Source organism: Acipenser ruthenus, chromosome 6 (genome assembly GCF_902713425.1).
Source record: "Acipenser ruthenus chromosome 6, fAciRut3.2 maternal haplotype, whole genome shotgun sequence".
Taxonomy (NCBI): Eukaryota; Metazoa; Chordata; class Actinopteri; order Acipenseriformes; family Acipenseridae; genus Acipenser; species Acipenser ruthenus.
In genome coordinates, this window is record NC_081194.1 from 69,766,642 (window position 1) to 69,790,575 (window position 23,934).

The 23,934-nt window shown below is 37.0% G+C and overlaps 1 protein-coding gene across 1 annotated transcript in view; it reads left to right on the forward strand.

Annotated features, from left to right (window-relative positions):
• Positions 1–6,535: 6,535 nt before the first annotated feature.
• The window catches only part of dpysl5a (dihydropyrimidinase like 5a), a 31,101-nt gene continuing 13,702 nt past the window's right edge, over positions 6,536–23,934 (forward strand). Inside the window, exons 1-4 of the mRNA XM_034017184.3 lie at positions 6,536–6,721; positions 11,189–11,453; positions 23,212–23,370; positions 23,604–23,783. Of these exons, the coding sequence (XP_033873075.1) occupies positions 11,193–11,453; positions 23,212–23,370; positions 23,604–23,783 (600 nt within the window). The 5' untranslated portion in view covers positions 6,536–6,721; positions 11,189–11,192. The remainder of the gene's footprint in view (positions 6,722–11,188; positions 11,454–23,211; positions 23,371–23,603; positions 23,784–23,934) is intronic.

Consider the following 23,934-nt stretch of genomic DNA (forward strand, 5'->3'; position numbering starts at 1 on the left):
GTTCCAAATATAGTGTTATACAAAAGGAAAACGACTTCACAAACAACACAGTATTTCAGTGATTGCAATAAGAACCATTCCGAGCGATGATATAAATAAAACGGTAAAGGTCACAGTAAACAAAAAAAATAATAATGTCATTTGAAGGTACTTACTCTTTAATAGCCAAGTGAGTACTGTAGGTGTGTATTGGGGTGTCCATATAAAGTGTTAAAATCTGCAGTTTTACATGTTTTGTTTCCCCACAATAATGAACCATTATGAAAGCATATACCAGTAGTTCACAAGTTATAAGAATAACACTTGTTCATAGAAACAAATAAGCACCCGAACATCCATACAAGAAAACATATAATAAGAATACAGTATGTGCTCTGCCAGATATTCAAAAGAGATGCGAGTTTCACAAGGGCAGTTTCAAGTTGTGTCAGCGAGTGAAATTTGAAACCGGAGTTGAGGGAGAAATGACTATGCTGGGGCAAAATGTGTTGCACAAGTTTGACTTAATTTAACTCATTCGCAAACAAGCTGAAATACTATTTAAATACTATTTATACCTATCAAGTGGGAGCTTAGAGCTCACTAATCTTTGTTTAAATTAACTTCAGTTGTACATGTACAGAGCTGTATGAGAATTGAAAAAAAAAAACACAAATGGATACTGCTGCTAAATATACAAAACATTTATTATTTTCATTATTAAATGTGTATACAAAAAATAAATACCTGTCTCTGGAGACATTTCCTCTAAGATGTATGCAGCTCCAACAATGCCGATAGAGGATACTAAGGTCCCAGGTAAGTTTAGCATTTCCATTTCAGATACTAGTAGAGTATAAACAGGTCATGTTGGTGGCACTGATGGTTTAGCTGTGTCCGAAGCACTCCCAGTAATGTCATGGCCTCTAATACTTTCCACAACCCCTATGGAAATTGTTTTGGACCTCCTTTCTCTGTTAAAGAGATCTGCTCTGAGACAGGTCCTCCAACAGTGGAGTTGGCAGGTTTTCAAATTTCAGAATTTCTTTCTTTAACAAATGTCAAATGATAGTATGATATTTGTATAGCTGTATCTCATGGAACAGTTGAAACACCATTACGTTATCTGGGGTGTGGGTGGAAACTGGGCAAAGTTTGGTTCCCTGAAATAAAAATGTAACCATTACCGTATGACCCGCAACCTGAATAAGATATAGCAAAACTGCTCGATGAGCCTGTGACATAAAAACACTGCAGTTACAGATCTCAACGTCATTTTCCTTCAAGTCTGCTGCAATCATGGACGCAGCTGCCTTGAAGGTTAATGGTTACATTTCTATTTCAGGGAACCAGGGTTATGATAATAACCTAACGTTCCCTTTAGTACGGAATGTAACCATTACCGTATGGTCAATATTGCAGAATGACCGGAATGCTGCAAGGCTTATGCGTTACCATACGGAACCCTGGTAACAAGTAGCTAGGGTTAAAAAATTGAGGGAGAAACTCACCTCCATGCCTGTGTTGTAAGGGTCGACTGAGAAGCTGCCCTTAAAACTAGTTCCAAAACCAAGGTTTTGAGGATCCACGACAATAAGTCTGTAGAACCTAGTAACGGTATGGGGGGGTATTTGCAGTGCAAGCACAGCTGCATAAAAGTTGCAGAAATTGGCAAAATCTTTGAAAATATGTCTTGTTACAAGACTATAAAAAGGCCAGTATAGATTACTCCTATTGGTCAATGTGCTGCAGAGACATCCCTTTCAGAGACAATATTTCAAACTTTGGGATTAGGATATCGTTCAGTAAAGCAGGCTTGCACCTTGTTTATTAAGTATTAGTTATTAAATAAATCAAAAGGGGCTTTATCCATAAAGTAAACACTGTATTAACAAATGACATGGTTTAATTTTAAATGGTAGGCTTTACATATTCAGTGATTATGCAGGTGATAGACTGTCCTAAATACTTTCTTAAAACATTTACACAAAGTCCTGGGTAACATGCAAATGCAATAAGGCTATATAAATAAACCCAGGGCTATACTTAAATATATATATATATATATATATATATATATATATATATATATATATATATATATATATATATATATATATATATATATATATATACTGTGGGGTATACAGTACTGTATGTATAAAGCCCACCCACAGTATGTATTTCTTTGAATACATTGCAACCAGGAATATTACAACAATTTGTGAAGGTTTGCCTGAACTTTCTTGGCATTCTCTGTGATCCTAGAAAAAGAAAGAATGAAGCTAATCCTTCCATGCAGGCATGAATGTGACATGTAGATTTTAAATGATGTAGTTCTGTCTTCATGGTGCAGTGCTAAGTTGTGTGAATTTTTCTTAAAGCTTTCAAAAGTGTATATGTATTATTAGGCTTCCAAGCTGGTTGTTATTGTAAAGATTTTTTTTTTGGCATTTTTCCTCCCAAAACTTTAAACTGCTCCTGGTCGCACTCACAGGTGTCATCCTGTGTAGATTACAGTTCAGAGCAGAAAAAATTGCACTCCTGCATCAACCAAGATGGCGGCCTGACGCACTTTTTGGAAAAACCTTTCAAAATCTTCTTCTTGGGAATCGGTGAACCGATTGATCTGAAACTTCGCATATGTCATCAGCAACCAAACCTGCTTCAAGTTTGCGAAGAAGAAGTTGCTGCGATAAATTTTACTGTCAAAATGGCTGCCACCAAATTTGCCAAAATGCACCCAAACATCAAACTACTTCTGTTTGCAAACCGTTTAACCAACTAACTTCTAACTTGGTGGGTATCATCCTGGGGACAATGGAATTCAAATATGGTAAAATGGTGTGCTTTTGTAAAACAAGATAGCCGCCAGACCTACATTTTCTTCTTAAATTTAAAACTGCTTCAGTTGAAAAATTGTTTATTTGATTAACTCAAGTTGACAAGCATCATCCCTGTGTCTATGCAATTGACTTTTTCAAAAATGTTTTTTGTGCGTAAACCAATATGGCCACTTGATGCATTTCTAAAAACCTTTCAAAATCAATTTTGAATAGAAATTGCTCCATAAATTGATCTGTTACTGACACTTGTGCTGCAATGCTACAGCTTGCCAAAATTTCCAACTGGTACTGAGCTTGGAAGCCGTAAAACTGCCTGGCAGTTCTAGTTATTATTATTATTATTATTATTATTATTATTATTATTATTATTATTATTATTATTATTATTATTACAACAATGGTATAGATGATTCAAAATACAGGTAGTTTGTTCCATTCATTTTAATGTATTGGTATGAGGGTATGCATTCAATATTTATATAATTCCAAGCTATTCTAGCCTCTATTACAATGTTTATAATGACATCCCAGTGATGGCTGAAGCAACCGTGTTAATAGCAATTCAATTGAACAGAAATGGTTTTGCAGAATCTGACAACTTCTAGTCCTTCTCTAAAGATTAAGTTTCCTGATAAAGTTTCTGACAAAGTGGCTTAGCCTTTGCAATGAGAATGTCAAGCTATATTACTGCTTCAAAAATGATTAAATAAACAATCAGTGTATGCAAAAGCAAAGAAACCTGTAGGTAAAGGATGCAACTTAATGTGAGCTTTCTGCGAGTTTGAAATCTATTCTAGAACAATCAAAATTAAAAAGAACAATTAACCAATATTGAATCATGCTGTGGGGGGGCATGGGGTTCCAACGTCAGCTGGTATTTTTGAAGTGTTTAAAGGGTGCAAACCATTATTCTTACCTTTTTGCTGCTTTCTGCTACCTAATTACTGCATGTATTGTAGTGCAAACTCCTGTGATGAAAACAAAGCAATGGTCAGTTCTATGCTTAATGTTTTAAGAGAGAACTCTTTTGCAGTTCTGCAGTGTGTTTATGTAATAATTGCCTCATATGTCTAGTGCCTTTCAGTTATTTATTTTCTGTCCTTAGAAACAGTTTTTGGGTCTACTTGTCTTTTGTCTGTCACGAGTATCAATCAGTGCTGAACACAATACCTTAGACTTAATGCATAATCAATCAAGAATTGTTGTTGAAAACCTGTTGTATGTATTGTCCTGCCAAAGTGTGTTGACTGCATTAAAATAGCGCAAATTTGACCTTCGGCCACTGATGGAAATAAATGATTGATTTAATTAACCTTATTTCTGGATTAGGGAAAGAATGGGAGAAGGCAAGAGAGTGATTTCAGAGGGAAAATGTAATGAATAATATCTGTCTGTGAAATGTTTAACTCAATTAAAATATCTCTTGTTTGTTAATTTTGTAATTGTTGCTTTTATATATTTACCAGAGTTTAAAAGGGATAAAACTAGCATCTGTTTCCAAGATGGTCACTGCAATTGGAAAATCAAGGACCACTGTGTCATTGTGTTTAATGGAATGACAAGAACAAATCAGTCTTTATGTAGTTGGGAACAACGGGTGACTGGTACTGACTGGCAAAATTAAATCTAAATTCTGCACACCACTAAGGTGGGATGTTGGTATTAAACAAAAAATCACAATGCCACCCAATTGCTTGGTTTTAAAACAATAATTCAATGGAATTGTGCGGCCTCTCTAATGCAGAGGCTTGTAGGTGGTGTGCCATTTTAATGTGGTATAAAAACACATTCATTCAACAATTGTGAACCCACATTAAGTAACATAGGTCCTTTCTGACCTTCACCTTATAAGACAATAACACAGCAACACATGAGTGAAATGTAAAATGTGCATTATATTATACCAAAGTACACCCAACACAACCATAGACTATACAAAACATTTAAGAAAATACATTGATTTGTGTATTTGTATTGTGTTTTTATTATTTAAAGAGACAGTAACCAAATACCCAATAAAACACAGTACAAAAGCATTATAATAATCTAATCCTGCCCCTCTACATACCATCATTCTGTATTAGCAAAATGTTGGGTTCCTGACCAAATCCCTATTGCAAATAACTGTGTGATATCCTCTACAGTCTGTCCATTCTGGAATCTGGCATGATTTGTAAGCCTTGTCTGTCTAAAACAGTGGTTCCCAACCCGATCCTAGGGACCCACTGTGTCGTCTGATAATTTGCTTAATCAGACCTTTTTAATTGTTTTCAGCTTTTAAACAGTTGCAGATTTCAAGATTTCAAGTTAGCTATAACATTTTATAAGTAACTTGAACTGCAACTGTTTAAGAGCTTAAAACAATTTAAAAAATCTAATTAATTTACAAATGCTCCGTTGTTGAGTGACGGCGACTTCCGTATTTTGCCGTTTGTATGCTTTGTATGAACAATTATTCATACAAACATATTTAATTGTCAGTGTTTATAGATTATAGTGTTTATTTATTTGATTTCAATAATGGTACATTCCAACTGCAATCTATATTTTAATTTTCAGCCATTGTTTGAAGTGAAGTGTTTTTTTCTTTTCTTTTATGCAGTATTAGACAAAATTGACTCCAGTAAATATAAAATACGGAATATTTTGCCCCTCATGCTATGCATAATTATTATGTAGTAAAAGGGTACCTATCATGGCGTTCTTAACCATTTGCAAGGAACACAATGTAACTCTGTACAGTCCAATAGATTATACAGGGCACACCTACGCTTGTACATTTAGCTGTCAAGTTGCATTTGTTTCATCTTAATCTCCAGATTTGGAAAAAAAAAAATGTTATCATCAAAGCATCCCAAATGTCATATTCATAACCCCCAAGGAAATGCTTTATTTCACCAATTGCACTTCCAACCATGGTTTTTAGAAGTAGAGGTTTTCTCTGTCACGTTGGAGTAAGCTTGCAGGCGCTTCACTAAGGAAGGCTGTACACAGGCTAGCCTGTAATTGTGACTATACTCCGGTGTTCCGCCAAGGATGGTGTTCACTTCATCTGGTAAAGTTTAAAAATAGATCCCCTGTCCTGTCAATCAGACCCTTCTTCTCAGTCCCTGCGTTTTGGTCTTTTGAGGTGTTCATATGTTACTGTGATACCTGAATATAGTTAAGACTTTTGATTAGGGAAGAACGTTTTAAAAAACGCACTGCAATAAGCTTTCAGGGAGACTAGGTTCCTGAAGTGGTTAACTGGTTCTGGAGCTGCCCATGTTCACTGAGTTTGTGTTTGTTTATGCATTAATGCATTTTAGGATAAAAGGAGTGGCTACTGAATCAAACATTACTCTGAATACAGTCTCCACAGTCTGCTACCAGGCTGGTCTCAAATACCCTTGACTCTTTGTTATTTGAATCGTTTAATCGGCTAGCCTATCGTTTTGTAAACCCATTTACTTTATTTACTTGCAGACCTCGCCCTAGACTGCAACCATAGCTGACCGAGAAAATCGCTTGGGTACCTACGACCGTAACGGTACTTGACTACTTTACGCTGCACTCTGGCTAGTGTGTAGTTCTACTCTTCTTTGTGCTGTTCACGCTGAACGTTTTAAGAACTACAACTGAGGGATAAGCGATGGGAACAAACCCTATAGTTTCAAACAGCCTCAGCTGTCTGTATATTGGCTGATGGTAGTGACCCGAATGGTAGAAACCGTATTTAATTGGCTCTTTTTTCTCTGCACGTCCGAGCGCCTTTTGTCAAGATGCTGTGAGGAGGTTCTGGTTTTGGGAAACTGCAGCAGCATCTGTAGGTTTTCTTGTGCCAGCTGTCGCCAGTTTGCAGAAAAAGCAAGGGTTATATTTTCGTGCAAGAAGGCATTGGAAATTAGCAACCTGAGGTAAATAACATTTTATTTATGTGTATGGAACTGCATTTCAACAATATTTTGAAATCATGATGTATTTATATAGTGATGAAAAACAGCAGATACAGTTTAGCAGATGCAAGGAGAGGAGGTACTTGCTTGTTGCAGTGAAATTAAGGCAATTGAAAAAAAAGGTACAATTTTGCATTTTATTTGTAACCGCAATAAATAAATAAATACTATTTTCCACAATTATTAATGAATGGCATGAATGACACACGAGTGGGCACAGATGCATACTTACATGACAATAGCTAGGGTATGCTTAGCAACAATGTACAGACATTTTTCTTACTTGTTTCCTTTTTTTTTTTTGCAGAACTATGAAATTAACATAACGGGTGTTTACGCTATCTTTGGTCATAAGTATTAAAGGGCTTGGCTGCTGTTTCAGTTATATGTCGGAAATGCATACTTTTGATTGATATTAACAATGCTGTAGATATTAACGATTTATTTAATATTGTAAAATATAAATGTATGTATTTACCCAATTTGGTGGCAGGTGCCTGCTGGGAGATATCGGCTTGCATGCTAGTACCCTGCATTACACTGTGCTTGGGAAACCGAGTCTGTTAGTTCAGCGCCAGTTCCATTGTTGGTTGTATTGTGGGCTTGGAGATAAAGGCATCACAGAAGTAAAAACTAATTTTATAACGTTTATTAAAATTGTCTTTGGGCAATGATGCAACAGTAGCAAATGTTCTTTTAAATTTCGTGGTGTGAGCATATGAACTAAATAGAGATGCAAATGCAGGTGAAAATGATTATTATGTCAGTTAATATAATATTTATTAAATACACATGACTGTATTTTATTTGGAAGAATGTTTGTAACTTGTGAATATAAGAAAGGTGTGTATAAATATACATTGTAAACAAAACGTTGAATAGTTTTATAAAAGAAGCCAGTGTTAACATTTTAAAACCCCAAAATAGCAAACCTGAATATTTTCATTAATTATTTTTGTCAAAGAAGTGTGGACCTATCCTGGTCTCCCTAATGATTTATTCATGCCAATTGCCCAAGGAAGAGGCATTGTGCTTTATTCTCACAAACAAAAGGGGCAAGGTTTTTTTTTATTTATTTTTGCATTAAGTAATTTTTCAAGCAGTGTTCTGGTATTCAATTTGTCGTTTTAATTATTGAAAGCCAGTGAACAGCTGCACAGTGGACACAGGGTAAGTACTGGTATATTTTATTAGCACAGTTATAATGTGGCTGAGCTACATAGATGGAGGGGGAAGGCCTGTCTAAAGCAGCAAGTCAAATCTGAACTCAAGGGTGCAATTCTCTGTGACACTTTAGTGATGGGTGGGCTTTTTCCTTCTTTAAATTTGGGATTGCTAGGCCTGGGATACAGAGCACTTTCAAATAGCAGAAGACTTGGCTCTCCATAATTAATTTAAATTGTGCATCGATGACAATCAGTTGTCCTTTTGCACACAAGTGAGTTTTTTTTTCCTTTCTAATCACGTTTTGTATTAAAAAGAGAATATCACACTCTCATACACTGTGTGAAAACATGCTTATGTTACAAAATGTGGTTGTCGGCTCTGAGGGCATGTGTTTGGACAACTATTAAGGATCACAAAGCAGTGAGCAGAGTATGTTAGCTGCTGCTGTGAAATGGCTGTGATGTAAAGAGAACTGTCTCCGATAATGGTCACACCCTGTCTGCAGTTCTGGGCTGGACTGCATTCTGGGTACAGCCTAGACTCAAGTATGTCACAATAACCTTACTCTAGTTAGAGTCTACAGATAAATTGATGCTTGATATAAATGTACTGTGTTGGTTGTTGCTATTTTTCTGTGACTTTTTGATGAATGACTTTCACCTTGGAGGTATTATTATTATTGTTAGTATTATTATTATTCCAAAACAGCTCAATTTCACGTTTTGAGCTATAAATTAATTTTAATATATGCTGATTAGATTTTGCAGAAGATCTCTGACTGGAATCCATATTTGGCTTTTTACTTTATCCTCCTCAGACCCGAGGGTCCACTGTTAGTTATTCTTTCTTCAATAAATGGTATTTTCTTGACCTTAAGTCTTAGGTGAGTTGAAAGATGTGTCAATACATTTACATTCACTTTTTTGGGACAAGATATCCCTTTAAATCAGGGGTAGGTAAACTTGGCTCTTCCAATCCATTCCACTGCAGGACTTTGTTCCAACCAGACTCTTAATTGTTTAATTAATCCTGATTTAAAGGGATAAGTTGGTCACTCTTTAGTGCTGTCAAAGATTAATACAATATAAACCACACCAGGAGGTTCCATAAACACCCAGTACACCAAGATCTAGTAAATCAAAGAAATAGCAAAAAAGTACTGATAATATAATTATTTGTTTCTCTGTATTGTACAACATGGTATGAAGATGCAACATACAATGAAAATAAATGTGAAAAAATAAAAACTGCTAACGTGACAATAATTTAAAGGCTATAATTAAGAAAAAAACAATTTTGCTGATAATGTATTAATTTTTGTCTTCAAAGGCAAAGGGTATTAAGATAATATGTGTGTGTTTGTGTGTGTGTGTGTATATATATGAGACAGTTTCGCTTCTGTGTAGTAGAAAAATAGCTTGTCTCTTTTACTTAGGAAGGCAGCACTGTTTGAGCTATAGGGTCATGACAACAGGAGTCCTGTTGCATGCACGGAAATAAATGAAATCAAGCATGATGTTTCTTCTACAGTATGACAAAGATAACTTAGCAAAGTGATGTCAAGGAGCTGCCTTCTGAAATGAACAGCAAAACTTGTAGAAAGCAGAAATCAACTGGTGGACGAATTTGTCTTTTGTATCCACCTTTTAAATGCTCATTAAAGATCAGGGGGCTGAATTTTGATGACAGTGCTAAGTACTGATGCTTGAGAAAATAAATAAAATGCAGAAAAAGCAAACACATCTTATACACAATGCTATTAATTCTGTTTTAATGTTAAAAATAATATACTGTACCTGCAGTGTTGGAGCAGAACAGGTGACACAAGTTATGAATTCTGCATTGAAAATATTCATACTCTTGGGAAGTGATTCTTTTGATATAATAAAATTATATTTTGTCCGTTTTTAGGGTGACGTTTTTTCTTATTTTGTTTTCTGTACTGTATGGTTAAACAATCTTTGCATAGAGAGACTTCAGAGTCATTTTGATGTGTTACTGTCAGGGCAACAAAACAAAATACTGTGGAAGAATTCCAACAATCATGTGCCAGGTGTTGTCATGCCAGGTGTTGTCATGCCAGGTGTTGTCATGCCAGGTGTTGTCATGCCAGGTGTTGTGGTTGTGTACCTTTTGCTGGAGGGTGTTCTGGAATGAACTGACCTTGCTATGTGGTCCAGGCCAGTACAGAGTTCCCCATCCACACAGGGACTCTGGTTAATCCTAAAAGACTGGCTGCCATGTGCTAGACATGCTCAGTCAGTGGTTTATCCATAATTGGTTTCCCGCAGGCCTATTCCCCAGGCTGTTTTCTTAATTATGACTTAAGATACTAGAGGGCTTTCACTTTCTTAGTGTGAATTTTTATTGCCTTTTGACTCTAGAGCAGTTACCTCTGTTTGTAAGCATTCAAGGTTAAAAAAAAATAAAAGATGATTTAACATTGAAAAGATAATCTAAAGCTGAGCACAGAGTTGGAATTTCAGTAGGCAATAGAGTTTATCTTCAGTCAGATGCAATTAATTCTTGACATACTGTAGAGGTGCCCAGTGTGTTTGTTAGTTTATTAATAGGAATTTATTTGGTTGTATCTTTGAGATGCTGGATGTTGGTTTAGTTCATAAAAGACCAAGAGAAAAAAGTTCTGGAGCACTGGACAACTCAAGTTAGTTTAATGTCAGTTTTGAGAAACCACACCTACAAAAAAAATAAATAAATCTACAGTTTGTTAAAACCGAAAATCAGAAGCCCTAGTTTATATGTTAAATGTTTTATCCAAGAACGTATAATATGCATAAGTGTTGTCGTGTGTAATCTGTAATTAATATTTTATCTATCGCATGAGTTCCCTGACTGAACTTGCATTCCCTCACTTTTCTTTTAGCCCTTTCTGTCTCTCACTTTTGGTCAGAGCTAACCAGTTTTAAAACACAATAAAACTCATGCAGCCAGGTTTGGCATTTGCTTTTTACTGTGTTTCATTAAAATTGGGGCCTTAGTTCCTCAGGTTATATAATTCATTATACTACTGTTTTTTTTGTTTGTTTTTTAAGCTTAAAAACATTTTCATTTTGAGTTTTCATAAAGTTCAACAGAATACAACAGATCTCGCCTCCATGTTGGTCCACACTGGGGGTGTGCATAGAATACAGTGCCGCTGTCACTCAGTTGCCATGGGAAAATATTTTGTAAACCTTATGGTGCACAACATTTTACATTTGAGATATTGTGTTACATGCTGTTTATTTATTTTTTGTCCAGGATTATGGCCGCCAATTCCGCTACTGTGCGGATTCTTATAAAAGGAGGGAAGGTAGTGAACGATGACTTCACTCAGGAGGCAGACGTTTACATTGAGAATGGGATTATTCAGCAGGTGGGCCGGGAGCTCATGATCCCCGGGGGGGCAAAGGTCATCGACGCCACTGGCAAGCTGGTCATCCCGGGGGGCATCGACACCAGCACCCACTTCCACCAGACTTTCATGAACGCCACCTGTGTGGATGACTTCTACAATGGCACCAAGGTATGGTTCTGTTTGTTTATGAAATCAGTTCCTACACTTGAGTTCCTACAGGGCATGTCTATCTGCAGATACAGTATTGTGAACAGATTACTCTCATTTTTGGATTATAATACATATTTGCTATTTTTGCTTGCACCAGTTTTCCAGTTTAATGAAGATTTTTTTATTGGCAAGAAACAATTCAGTATGTTATTTAAATACTTATTCTTACACATATGTTTTTTTTTTTTGTTTTGTTTTGTTTTTTTCTATTGTTTACTCATTAGTATTTCTTGGGGACAGACACAAGCTAAATCTGGTACATAGTCTGTTCTGTGAAATTGGAAGTAAAGAAAATGCTGAGAAATATGACCTGAAAAAGCTGTAGGTTTGCTCTACTTTATTATAATTTTTCAGTTTTGTTTATAGATATTATCATGCTGCACTATTTATATTAGAGGTTGAAATGTAATGTGTGTTTTTAGTGAAATATACAGCTTTCAGTCACAGGATTTTGATCAATGCGGATGACTTGAATCTGGTAAAGTCCAGTCTTGTCTTCCTGCAGAAGAAACACAAATACAGACTTTGCAATTGATTTCCCAAGACAACTGAAGCGTCCGCGTGTTTGATTCCAAATGAAACAATTTCATATTTATTGATTTTCCATTTTTAACACACAAAGACTGCACTACCATGATACTATATGATGGCTGCTGACCATGTTTTTTTTTTAAATCATTGGCAGAAGTGGAATATTAATTGCCACAACATGCTGCACAGTAAAAATGATTAGGGTATTCTAAGCAATATTATATGAGAAAGGTACAACATAAAAAACTCAAGTAGACAAGAGTCAAGTAGACAAACTTTGGCTAGTGCCTTGCATCTATGTTTGCAACTGCACACACTTTGTGTGGTATAACTTCCAATTATACAAACGGAATGTGTAAGAAACGATGTCCATTGTGGTTGTAATTTATAATCTAATAAGTGTTTAAAATAAATGATGGTGCTATGAGAAGTTGGTTTAATTTGTATTTGTTTTTTTTAGTTCAAGAAACAGTGAATAAATTATGCAAATGAACATTAATTGTTGCCTCTTTAAAGCTATGCTCACATCTGACTAATTACTGAACATGGCCTTTACATTCAGGTAATGTTTTACTGCTTTTTAATTAAACATTTTTAACAAACAGCATTACATATATGACATAAATTACTCATTCTTTTGCTCTTTTAATGTAACCAGCATAATCTTGTAAGTCACTTCTCCCCAGTCCATATATATGTACAGTAGCAGATGGAATCCAAAGCCTGCATATTGTGTTATGTGCTTTTCTAAGTACTGGGGAAAGCCCTATACTCAATGAATTCAGTCCATTAATTTCAACTCTTGCTTTTAGAGAACATAGTGTAGACTGGAGAGTAGCATGGGCTGTGTACTGGTAGCACTGTACTCATGAGGTAAACTTACCAAAGCTGCAGATGAGTGTGAGGTAACTACAGCAGCACTGTATGTATACCACTGGGGATTTGTGATCTGAATCTAAGCATGGGCCAGCTGGTGATGGAAATTACCAATATACTGTTTTTTTCTTTTCTTCTATAGCTAAAATTGGTCTGGTGAGTAGAGTGACTCTCGCAGATCATATTCTGTTTCCATAGCAACCACTGTGCGAGGAAGACTTCCATTCCGTACTCCCTGTGTTGTGTTTAGGAACAATAGATTTAAACGGCTGTCTCCTGGTAGCTGCTGCCCTACTAAGATAATTGTTTCAGGATCAGCTGGCACCTGAGGTCAATATTATTTTCACACTGCTGTATTAAAATGTTTTAGCATAAACACTTTAAGTGTGTTGAAATGTATTCTTGCCAGGACTGCATTTTACTTTAGATTAATTGCCGTGGAGACATTCAGGGAGGTTTAGGTCATTTTGGACAGCATGTGGTACCATGCTTCACTGTGATCTGTAGCCCTCTATTTCCAAATGTTGCTTTCAGGCACATTCTATGTTGTTGAATATTCTGATTTGAATACTGCAACAAGACCCATAAGCTGGACTCGTGTGGTAGGATGTAGCTGTGGAGAACTACGGAACCAAATGTTTCAGGCATGTTACTGTAAAAACAAATAATAATCTACCCATTGTCTTGAGAATATCAAATCTCAGCATATTTAAACAATTCTGGATGATTGCCTTTTGGCTAAATACAGAAGATGACAATGTCTATGTAACTAGATTTGACTCCTGCAAAGATCTCCTACAATATGATCCCAAGAGTTCAAAGCCTGCTGAAATACATTCATAGAACTTTCTTGGTTGTATATTATTCTTTATTATGCCGTAACCATATTGTAACCATGACCTACAGCACCACATCAACTTGTACTGCATAATGCAGTTAATACAGCATTGTAAATGGTAGGGGTACGTGATAATAAATAACCACACACAAGTCCAGTCACTCTCCTGCTTGTATTTAACAATGATAGTGTAATACATGTGAAAACCTCACACGTGCATTCAATGTTACAAATATATTTACAAGCACAGTACACATCTACACAAATAACTGCTCTGTTGCTGTCTCCCTCCTGTAGTACAGGGCTCCTCAGGGCTCTCACTCACTCACCGGCAGTGTTGTTGTGTATGGAGTGCCTCTGTCTCTCAGCCTTCCCCCTGTAGGACCTCTGTCTCGCCCTGTAGGACGTTCCCATCCCAGAGGTAAAAGGAACACGTTACCCATCAGCCTGTGTATTTCTGTTTCTGTTTTGTCCCATCTCTGCCTAGACTTACATCTTCCGCAGTTAAGCCCCCTGTTTTTCCATACAGAGCCCTTATGTACCCCACGCCCCGCCTCAATCAATCCGTCACAGCCAATCGCTATTCGATTACGCTTCAGACCTAATCCGGCTTTCATATCATCGCAACCTGGAGCACCTGTGCTTCCACCCTTACCAAGATGGCCATCACAACTGGACTTTATGCTTAGGCATGTTCCATCTTGGTGAGGCTCTGCAAGGGGCTCCCTCTAGTTCCTCCAACTGTCGGGAGGCAGATATCACTCCTTGTACCTCTCATCACCCTGCCACAAGCATTTATTTAGATTTTCTCGATTTCATTTTTGTGCGTTGTTTGTTTGTCGGGGGCATTGACAGGAGTGGATCTATGGAATGTCTAAGGGTAGGATTTAATAAGTGGGTTCTAAGGCAAGTAAGTGAACCACATAACAGTACTGCTGTACCCTTGCTTCAAACAGCTGTCATAAAAACTGGTTTACTGTATCAGGTATAAATGGAATATATAGGTTTGCTGTCAGTTAAAACAAGTCTAATATGCAATCATATGCAGGAGCCAGTGTTTTATTTATATATATCAGGCCCATAAGAAATAGAGTACCAAGGGCTGCTTTACAGCTGAGGGCCTCTCTCTTCTTGTGAGCTCTATTTACTGTTAGAATGAATCTCTCATGTAGGACCCTGTTTTATAGTCTTGTCATGCCTGCCAGTTTGCCGGGAAGCTGTCCACTCAGACAGTGCTGAAATATGTGTCAGTAGGGCCTTGGGCTGAAGTAAATTACATTGCGTTGCTGAATTAACTATAGCTGATACAGGAATGGAAATACAACTCCTGTTGCATTGCAGTTTCACCCATTCCAGGTTTTAATATGTGCTTGATTAACTCCAAGTGTTTAGGTAACAAGCTCAGGTGTGTAAAACCAGGAATGGAGCAGTCCAGCTCCTTCCTTTAACTGAGGAGTGGACTGAATCTAACTTTTTTGCACAACAAAAGGGGTCATGCTGGGTTTCATATTTATCTTGGTAGCTATATTTCTTTAGATTATAGTGTTGCTGAATATGCTGTAGTAAAAAAGTGTAATAAAGCACAGCGAAAGCAAGGTATGGGTGAAGCATGTTTATGAACATGGCAATCCAGGGTAAACTATAGTAAATGCATAGTGTAACCATGGGAAAAGAATGGGAAAACTAAAGGTTCACAGATTTCCTATGGCATGCCTTTGTGTATTGAGGAAGCAAATCAAAGAATTTAAACAGCAAATTGTATATTTTATAGACAACTGTGAATGTGCTTTTTTTGCATTGCAGCCTGGTTGTTGACAAGATTAATCCATTAGAAATAATGGTCAATTATTCAGCCAGTGGTTGGTCTGCTTTGAGGAAGTGAAATATTAACCGCACTGTCAAACGTCATTTTTTAGTGACCACATTGGTTTACCCTCTGGCTATATCAATGGACAAGCTCACAAGCCATTCTCTTGGAGATGCTATTCCACTTACATTATCACCCCAGGGAGGTTTTGTTTTGGTTGCTTTTAATTTACATAAAATACAGCAGTGTCAATATGGTAAAAACTGTGCTAGAGTAATAGGAAATGACCTCTTATACTTACATTTTTAAACCTCATCAAAATGATTTACTGTAGACAGCCTTACAGCAATGTTATCTGCATTCGTGGCACAAAAAACAAACCCATATTTATTGACCTTCATTCTATGGCTGAAAGAAAAATACTGAATGTACAGTATGGAAGACTGTCTTAGATAAGTGGGTTGCACTGGTAATTGGCTGTACATACTTGAATTTCTTCTGGTCTATTAATATATAAATGTACTAGCCTGTGTTCTCAGTGTCTAATTAGCACATTTCCCAAGATTCCCAATCTGCTGTAAATCATAAGGTGCTTCAAGTCTGTAAAATTGTCTAAAGAAAAGGAGGAATATGGGTAACATTATAATTTCAGGCAGTGCACACCTACAGCCAGACTGCTTATCTATTCAGGTAACAGTGAGAAACATCTGTAAAGTAATATTTCTGTTTATTTACACTGTATTCTTCTTCAGTAGAATGGCAGCCTCAGTGGCTGAGCAGGGAATACACTAAAGTGGTTTGTGGTACTTATTTAAATTACAGTACATTAGTGTGCTGTATGTATGGAACACTTCCATAGTACAATAGGAGGCTGTGTGGTCCAGTGGTTAAAGAAACAGGCTCGTAACCAGGAGGTCCCCGGTTCAAATCCCAGCTGAGCCACTGACTCATTGTGTGACCCTGAGCTCAACCTCCTTGTGCTCTGTCTTTCGGGTGAGACGTTGTTGATGTAAGTGACTCTGCAGCTGATGCATAGTTCACACACCCTAGTCTCGTATCTTGTAAAGCGCTTTGTGATGGTGATCCACTATGAAAGGCGCTATATAAAAATAAACATAATAGATAAGGAGAAATGATTAACTGCAATTGTGTATCATGACACATACATCTTGAGCTATCCAGAAATTATTAAAAAAAAATAAAACTGCACTGTTGATTTACTCATCGTAAAGAGGTTTTTTTTTCCTCTCAGAATGTTGCATCTCAATTTCTTTAAAATAAAATACAAAATACTGTATACAGTTATGTGGGTTTGGCAGTCCTCCATTCTATGTAAAAATTGATCTCGCTGAATACTTTAATATATATCTAGCTTAGGTAAAAAAAAAAAAATTATAAAAAAAATACTATGACCAGGACGGCTTATGCATGTGAATACAAAGCTATGAGTCATGAACTGGTTACTTAGAAAACATGACAGCCTGGTTCAACCTATTGAAGAAAGTTGATGGTGCGAGAGCAGTTCAGGGGTCACTTTGTAATGTGCAATCAGAGTGACAGAACCCGTCTGTCTGCATCACAGGGTAAATGTGTAACCACTGAATCTAGATCCCCACTGTATCATAGGCAGCACCCCTGAGAGATCACGTAACCAAGTTAAAAGCAGGGGAATCTGCTATCAAAGCAACACATAGGGTACAATTTAGCAACGGGGCAGTGGTTTGGTCTGCTACAAAGATTTATTTTTATATCTGTAGAATGGCTGAGTTGTATGACATAGGAATATGTTTTTTAAGTTCTATAGAAGACCAGTCTGCTTTACTTGTATCCTTAGTTAGGTTAATGGCAAGAAGCAAACTAAAAAAAAAAAAATCTGAGTATAATCATCCAAAATCTATCTGAAATTTTAGATTATCCAAACAAATGTTATGTTGCTGTCTACAGTGAATTCATACTCAGTAAAACCTTGATTATCGGAGACACCAAATATAAGAAACGTGTGTGTTGCCAGATTGGAATCAGTATTTTTTATAAACATGAATTAAATGAAGTGGGTTTCATTTTATATAATAAACAGTGGCTGTTCACATATGACCAGAGACAGAGTTGCAATCCAGTTGGTCAACTCTTCAGTTAAAGCAAGGCTTTAGATTATTTTTAGGACCTGGTTGGCGACTGGGCATTTAGTTATCCAAAAGATTCTGGCTCACAAAAAAAACAGTGACATGTTCTTTCAATTCCTGCCGGTTTCTCCCCATATTATAATATTAATGTTTTTTCATGCCAGGTATTTACCTTTTGCTAGTGGGTGTTCTGGTAAGAACCAACCTTGCTATGGGTCACTACAGAGTTCCCCATCCACACAGGGACACAGGTTAATCTACACAGGTTATGTCGGCCAGGGTGTCCTCGGCTCACCGCACACCAGCAACCGCTGTAGACTGTGCTGGCGCCTGCAGGCTTGCCTGTAAGCTGCCCAGAGCTGCGTTGTCATCCGACGCTGTAGCTCTGGGTTGGTTGCATGGCAGGCCTGCAGAGTGAAAAGAAGCGGTCGGCTGACGGAACACGCTTCAGAGGACAGCGTGTGTTCGACTTCGCTGGTCCCAAGTCAGCGCGGGGGTGGTAGCGGAGAACTGATCCTAAATACAATTGGCTATTTCAAATTGGGAGAAAAATGTGGTAAAATCAATTGGCGACTACTAAATTAAAAATAAATAAATAAATAAAAATAAAGATAACTTGTAACCTGTGGTAATATAATCCTTGTCAACTATTTCCAAATGCACCTGGAATAAAAAGCTAGGTCTTTTATTTAAAAATATGTCATCTGCATGGGAGTTTAAAGCAAATGTCTTGTCATCCATGTTTATTCTCATCAGCTGCCCTGGGTCTGAGTTTTAACCAAGATTGAGGCATTTTTAAAGGAGAGCCATTGGGTACCATGGTAAATAGGATATCAATAGTACCTTTAAACAGGAACTGCTGATATGAGCATTTTGATGGCTTAAACACATTAACTTACCCACTTTCTGTCTGTCTGGGTTTGTAAAAATCTATACTTACGTTTTCCTTGGGAGTAATAAGTCTTAAGAATAGGAATACTGCAGTTATTCTTACCATATTTTATACATGTTCTTGTGAGTTTATTTCTATGAAAGCTTGTGACTGACAGAGTCACTTCTAAAATGGTTAATTATTATCAGCAATCTGCCTTGTGCCACATTTATATGCTACCCATACAGTCTGTGTTGCCTTATATTGCAGTGTAATATTGTTTTTTAAATGCTGTTTTGGTATAATGGTATGGTTCCCTGCTGTATGATAGGAAACTTGTGTTTTAGGGGCCCTGTAAGAGGTTGATTGAAGCTGTATCGACGTTAAGTTTTATAATTTACTTGTGGAAAGTAAAGAATACGAGCGGACTAGAAAGCAAGATCCTTAAAACATTGATTAGGCAAGACGGTAGACAATTTGGTGACCATATTCAGCCTTAGGCTTAAATGAAGTGATCAATAATGGATCAATACGATCAATGTGTTAGTCCATCTTTACCAACACAACAGAGAGCAGGAGCAATAAATGAAGCTGGTTCTCTAGAAACAGATGGGTCACCAGTTCCCTGTTTAACAGGAGTCATTCATCACATGGACAGGTACTAAAAAAAACAACAAAGCTGAATTTCTAAACATCAGCTGTACAATATTAAGTTTTACCATACAGTATTTATACTTTATTCTCAGTATCGGTATAGGTGACATCATCTCCTTGATAAAATCATACTCAAAACAATGACTTTGCAATAGTTCATGTATCTCTTCATCCATTCAACCGATATTCCCTCATGCACAGACACTTCCCTATACTGTATCTCTACAATTTACACTTTCATTAGTTAGATGCGTGTGTGTACTAAAATAGTGTGTGTGTAATAAAATAGTTTTGATGTTGTTTTTTGCCGTTTTGCTTGTGAAACGAACACTTCCCTCCACGGAATTCCACGCATTGAAACTAGTAAAATAGCATTTAGGCTGTAGACATGCTTTTGCAGAGAAGAAAAAAAAACCTAGGACATGGAAGATCTTGAAGTTGTTATTTCACTGTGATTCCTTAACAGGTTTCCCATAACACAAATATTCAATAATATATGCATACAAGTATGTTTATTTCTGTATTTAATTGCTTAGGTAATCAAGCTGAGTTCTTGGTTGATCCTGCTTAAGTTGGTATTCGGGTTTCGGCATTCAGCACTTCAGTTTCATTTATTTTGTAAATCTCTTTGAACCTTCACACCAAAATAATGCAAAAATATGTTCTTTGCTCACTGTCACCATGACAGCTGATGATATATTATATGTACGATACTGGTAACTCAACAAAGTCTTATTTACTTGATCATAACAAATTATTATGAAGTTATTTTGTATGAAAAAAATGAATTTTATGAGACATGCTTTTGCTTGCTTAGCCACAGCAGATTGAAACAAAGAGCCAGATTTCCATAAGAAACTGCCAACGTTGAATAACTAAACATAGTTATATTGCTTACTTAAAGGAACCATGTCAGCCTTATTCAATTGTATTGAAATAATAAGATGCTATTTAGTATTTCTTTTTAAACTAGCATTATTTTATTATATTATAATTTTCTCTTTGCTGATTGTGTTATTGAGGCTATGATTTGTTGTGCAGTGGTGATAATTGATTATTTATGTTTGTTGGCCAGTGGATCCCGTGGTTATAACAAAGTTTTATTGAAATATATTATGTATGGTTAAAAACATGTTGAGCTCATTGCTCTTGGCTATATTGACCAAATTAAGCAATCCTATAACATGGGCGAGTATTCTTGTAATGTGTGCACTAGACACAGATTGTTGACAGTCATCAAGGAATTCCTTCCCCTGTATTAAATTAATCTGATCCACACTGTACCTAACAGTTTGCTGTTTTAAGACAGCTGATATAACCGTAAGTTCTTACTGCTCATATTTGCTCTAAACTGAACACACCACTGGGGATGCAGTTTCTGGGGAAGCTCGACCAGCCAGAATGCGTCTGCAGCAGACAGCAGCTTCTCCTTGGGGACTTGCTCTTGATCTGCAGTGAGCTGTGCAGTACAAGGAGAAGGCCCATGTTTCCTTTGTTCCTTTCTCTATGCCCCTCCCTTATTTAATGAGACCCGCCTCGCCTCTCTCCACCTATGTATTGATCTGGATATTCGCGGGGGGAGGGGTGGGGCAGACCAGAGAGGGGCCTGAGCTCAGATTGAAGCCTGTAGCAGCATTAACGCTGGCTTGGACAAAGCTTTTCTCTCGGCTTGGATTTGGCACAGTTTGAAAAATGTATAATTAGCAAAATACACAAGCAGCTGAGGGGAATCTGAATGCAGAAAGCACCAGAGTTTGCAAACTGCAGCGATTCATTGTCATGAAGTTATATTTTATATGTAGATTTTTTTTTTCTTTTTTGAAAATGATATAAAACCAATTTAGAGGGAGATTGACAATTATTCACATGGAAAAAACATGAGCTTAAACTGTTTTCAGATTGGGAGACATTGAAAAAAAAAACGAAATGATCTTGAAAGGCTTCAGAAATCTCTGTGTAGCATACTGAAAGCTCAGGTCAAGCTTGTTTTTTTGGCTATTTTGGTGTCCATAACTGAAAATGTAGTTCATTTATAACTACATTTCGCCACTGTTTATGTCTACCTGCTCTCCTGCTCATTTTGGAAAATTGTAGTAGTAGCATTAATAGTATATTAAACTGCAAAACAAATATTCCAGGTGTGGCTGATCCATGAGCAAATTGAGAAACATCATTATTATCGGACACAAAGGATTACATGACAAGGATTTTTTTCTGTGGATTGTGTACCATGTAATAGTCAAACACAATGTATAGCAGTAGCCTTTATCAAAAATCTTTTGTTAATAAATCCTGCATTTTTACTGAATGTATTTCAGCAGGGAAAATCAATTTCATGCAGTTCTGTTTTGTGATCTATTGTTTTCCTCAAACACGCCACCCCTTTATTTCAAATTCTTTGTTATAGATTATTTCTTTCATATTACTAAAAAAAAACAAAAAAAAAAACAAAGAACTGAAATGCTTGCACCACACTAGTCCTGCATGGTTTGCCTATTTTTATACTTTCAATAATTTTCCTGTATAGTTTTAAAGCTCAATGTTTCAAATGGTACAGGATTCATGCATTGTGCATTTAAAACAGCAAGGGCACATTGTTGCAAGGAATTGCAGTTTAGATCTGTCATGCAGAAATCTCCAGCCTCCATTAGCATATTTAACACATGACTAGGACCTCCTCACAGTCGGTGCTTTGGAAATAATGAACGTTCCGCTGTGTAATTGGAATGTTTGCTCTCTGCTCAGCCACAGTCCTGGCAGGGGGGCAGTTTGGTCAGAGGGGTCTTCTCTAAAGCACACATTGTTGATTCTAGTCTCCCAGCATGTCAAGGGTTAGTTACTGAAGGAGATTTGAATATCCACACTGGCCACTTTTGTACCCTCAGAGCAATAGTCACTTTTATTTTTGTACTCTGTTTATTCATTTTTCAGTTTACAGAAAAGCAGAATACAACAAAATCATGAATATATACATTCACAAAATTATCAATGCATCAAGAAAAGAGAGAGAGAGAAAGAGAGACTGAAAGAATGAGAGGTATGCAGAAGGAGAGTGAGAGAGGAGGGTCACAAATGGCCAGTTTGCAGGTTAAAAACTAATACAAAATAAAAAAGAAATGTAAATAAAAGGTAGATTAGTAAAATGAAAAGTCAGGGAAGACATGAAAGTGTAAGTTGGTTACAATATAAGAGAAAGACATGCCAGGCTGGAGAGTCCCTTCTTTGATATTCTGAAGAGACAGGACGTCTCCTGAAAGGCTTCTGTAGAATGCAGAGAGAAAATTGAAGAGTTGAGAAGACAAGTTGTATAAAGTGCTGTAAAACATGATAGCTGTGATCCAGAAAAAACAGCAATTTCAATGAAACTACACATCTAGGGAAAACACTATGGTCAAATATATTACAGATTCACTACAGAATTATCACACCTTTCAGAATGCTGCCACATTTTACTGTAGATGGAATAAAACAGACATCAATACATTAGAATACAGATAACTGTTTAAAAAAATAAATAAATAAATAACCAGCTGCTCCATACAGGAGACATCAGCAAAAACCCCTTTCACGTTTTCAAATTCTAGGAGCCTTCAGAAAACAGAAAGCAGGTCATTGAGATATGAAACGGCAAGAGGCTTACAAGGAGGAGCATGAAAAATAAATATGTGGACTACAATTAATAAAATAGATTTACACTGATGACAAGTCAAACCAATAAAATGGAATAAGCTTTGTTTCGCATCTCATACATTGTAAATCAACGTGGGTCAACTTAAATTCATTAGACTGTGGCTAAGGTCTTATTTTTTAGCAGCATTTTACCTGACAGTCAGTCAGATAGCTACTATTCAAATATAAATTGTTAGAATGCGTTGGGGGAAAGGTTTTTGGGTAGCTCAGGAGTCTTTTGAAGTTTATCCCCCCACTCCCCCCCAACCCTGACCCAGTACAAGAAAGGAATTTAAGCCTTCGTCCCTTCTGAACCTACTCTAATATGCATATCCTTGTGTCTCCAGGCTGCACTTGTTGGAGGAACCACCATGGTGATAGGCCACGTGTTACCTGACAAAGACACTTCCCTGTTGGAGGCCTATGAGAAATGTCGAGCCCTGGCTGACCCCAAGACCTGCTGCGACTACTCCCTCCATGTAGGGGTCACCTGGTGGGGGCCCAAGGTAAAGTAGCAGGGTTGCTATGAATAGTAAATGTCTTTTGAAAAATGTAAGTTAAAGATGTATTAAAGTCTCCCTAGTATTTCTACCATCTTTACAAGCATGCAGTGGTAATGCAAATTGAATGTATTTATTTACATTTTTATTGGAAAAAGGCCATATGAGCTATAATTAGTTTGTTTACAATGGCGTCCAGAGACATCTGATGTTTTTCTTTTCCTCCATTGCGCTTGAAGGTGAGGTCTGAGATGGAGACCCTAGTGAGGGAGAAGGGAGTGAACTCGTTCCAGATGTTCATGACCTACAAGGACCTGTACATGCTGCGGGACAGTGACCTCTACCAGGTCTTATGCACCTGCAAGGATATCGGGGCCGTGGCGCGAGTCCATGCAGAGAACGGGGAGCTGGTGGCAGAGGTGAGTTCTCATTTATAAATAAGACCAATACAAACAAAGGCAGTACTAAAAGCAGCCCTATGTGGTCATGCTAACCTAGGACATACAATCATATTTACCCTGTCTGAACTTCACTGGCTTCTAATTCTAATTAACCAGTATATCGATTCAA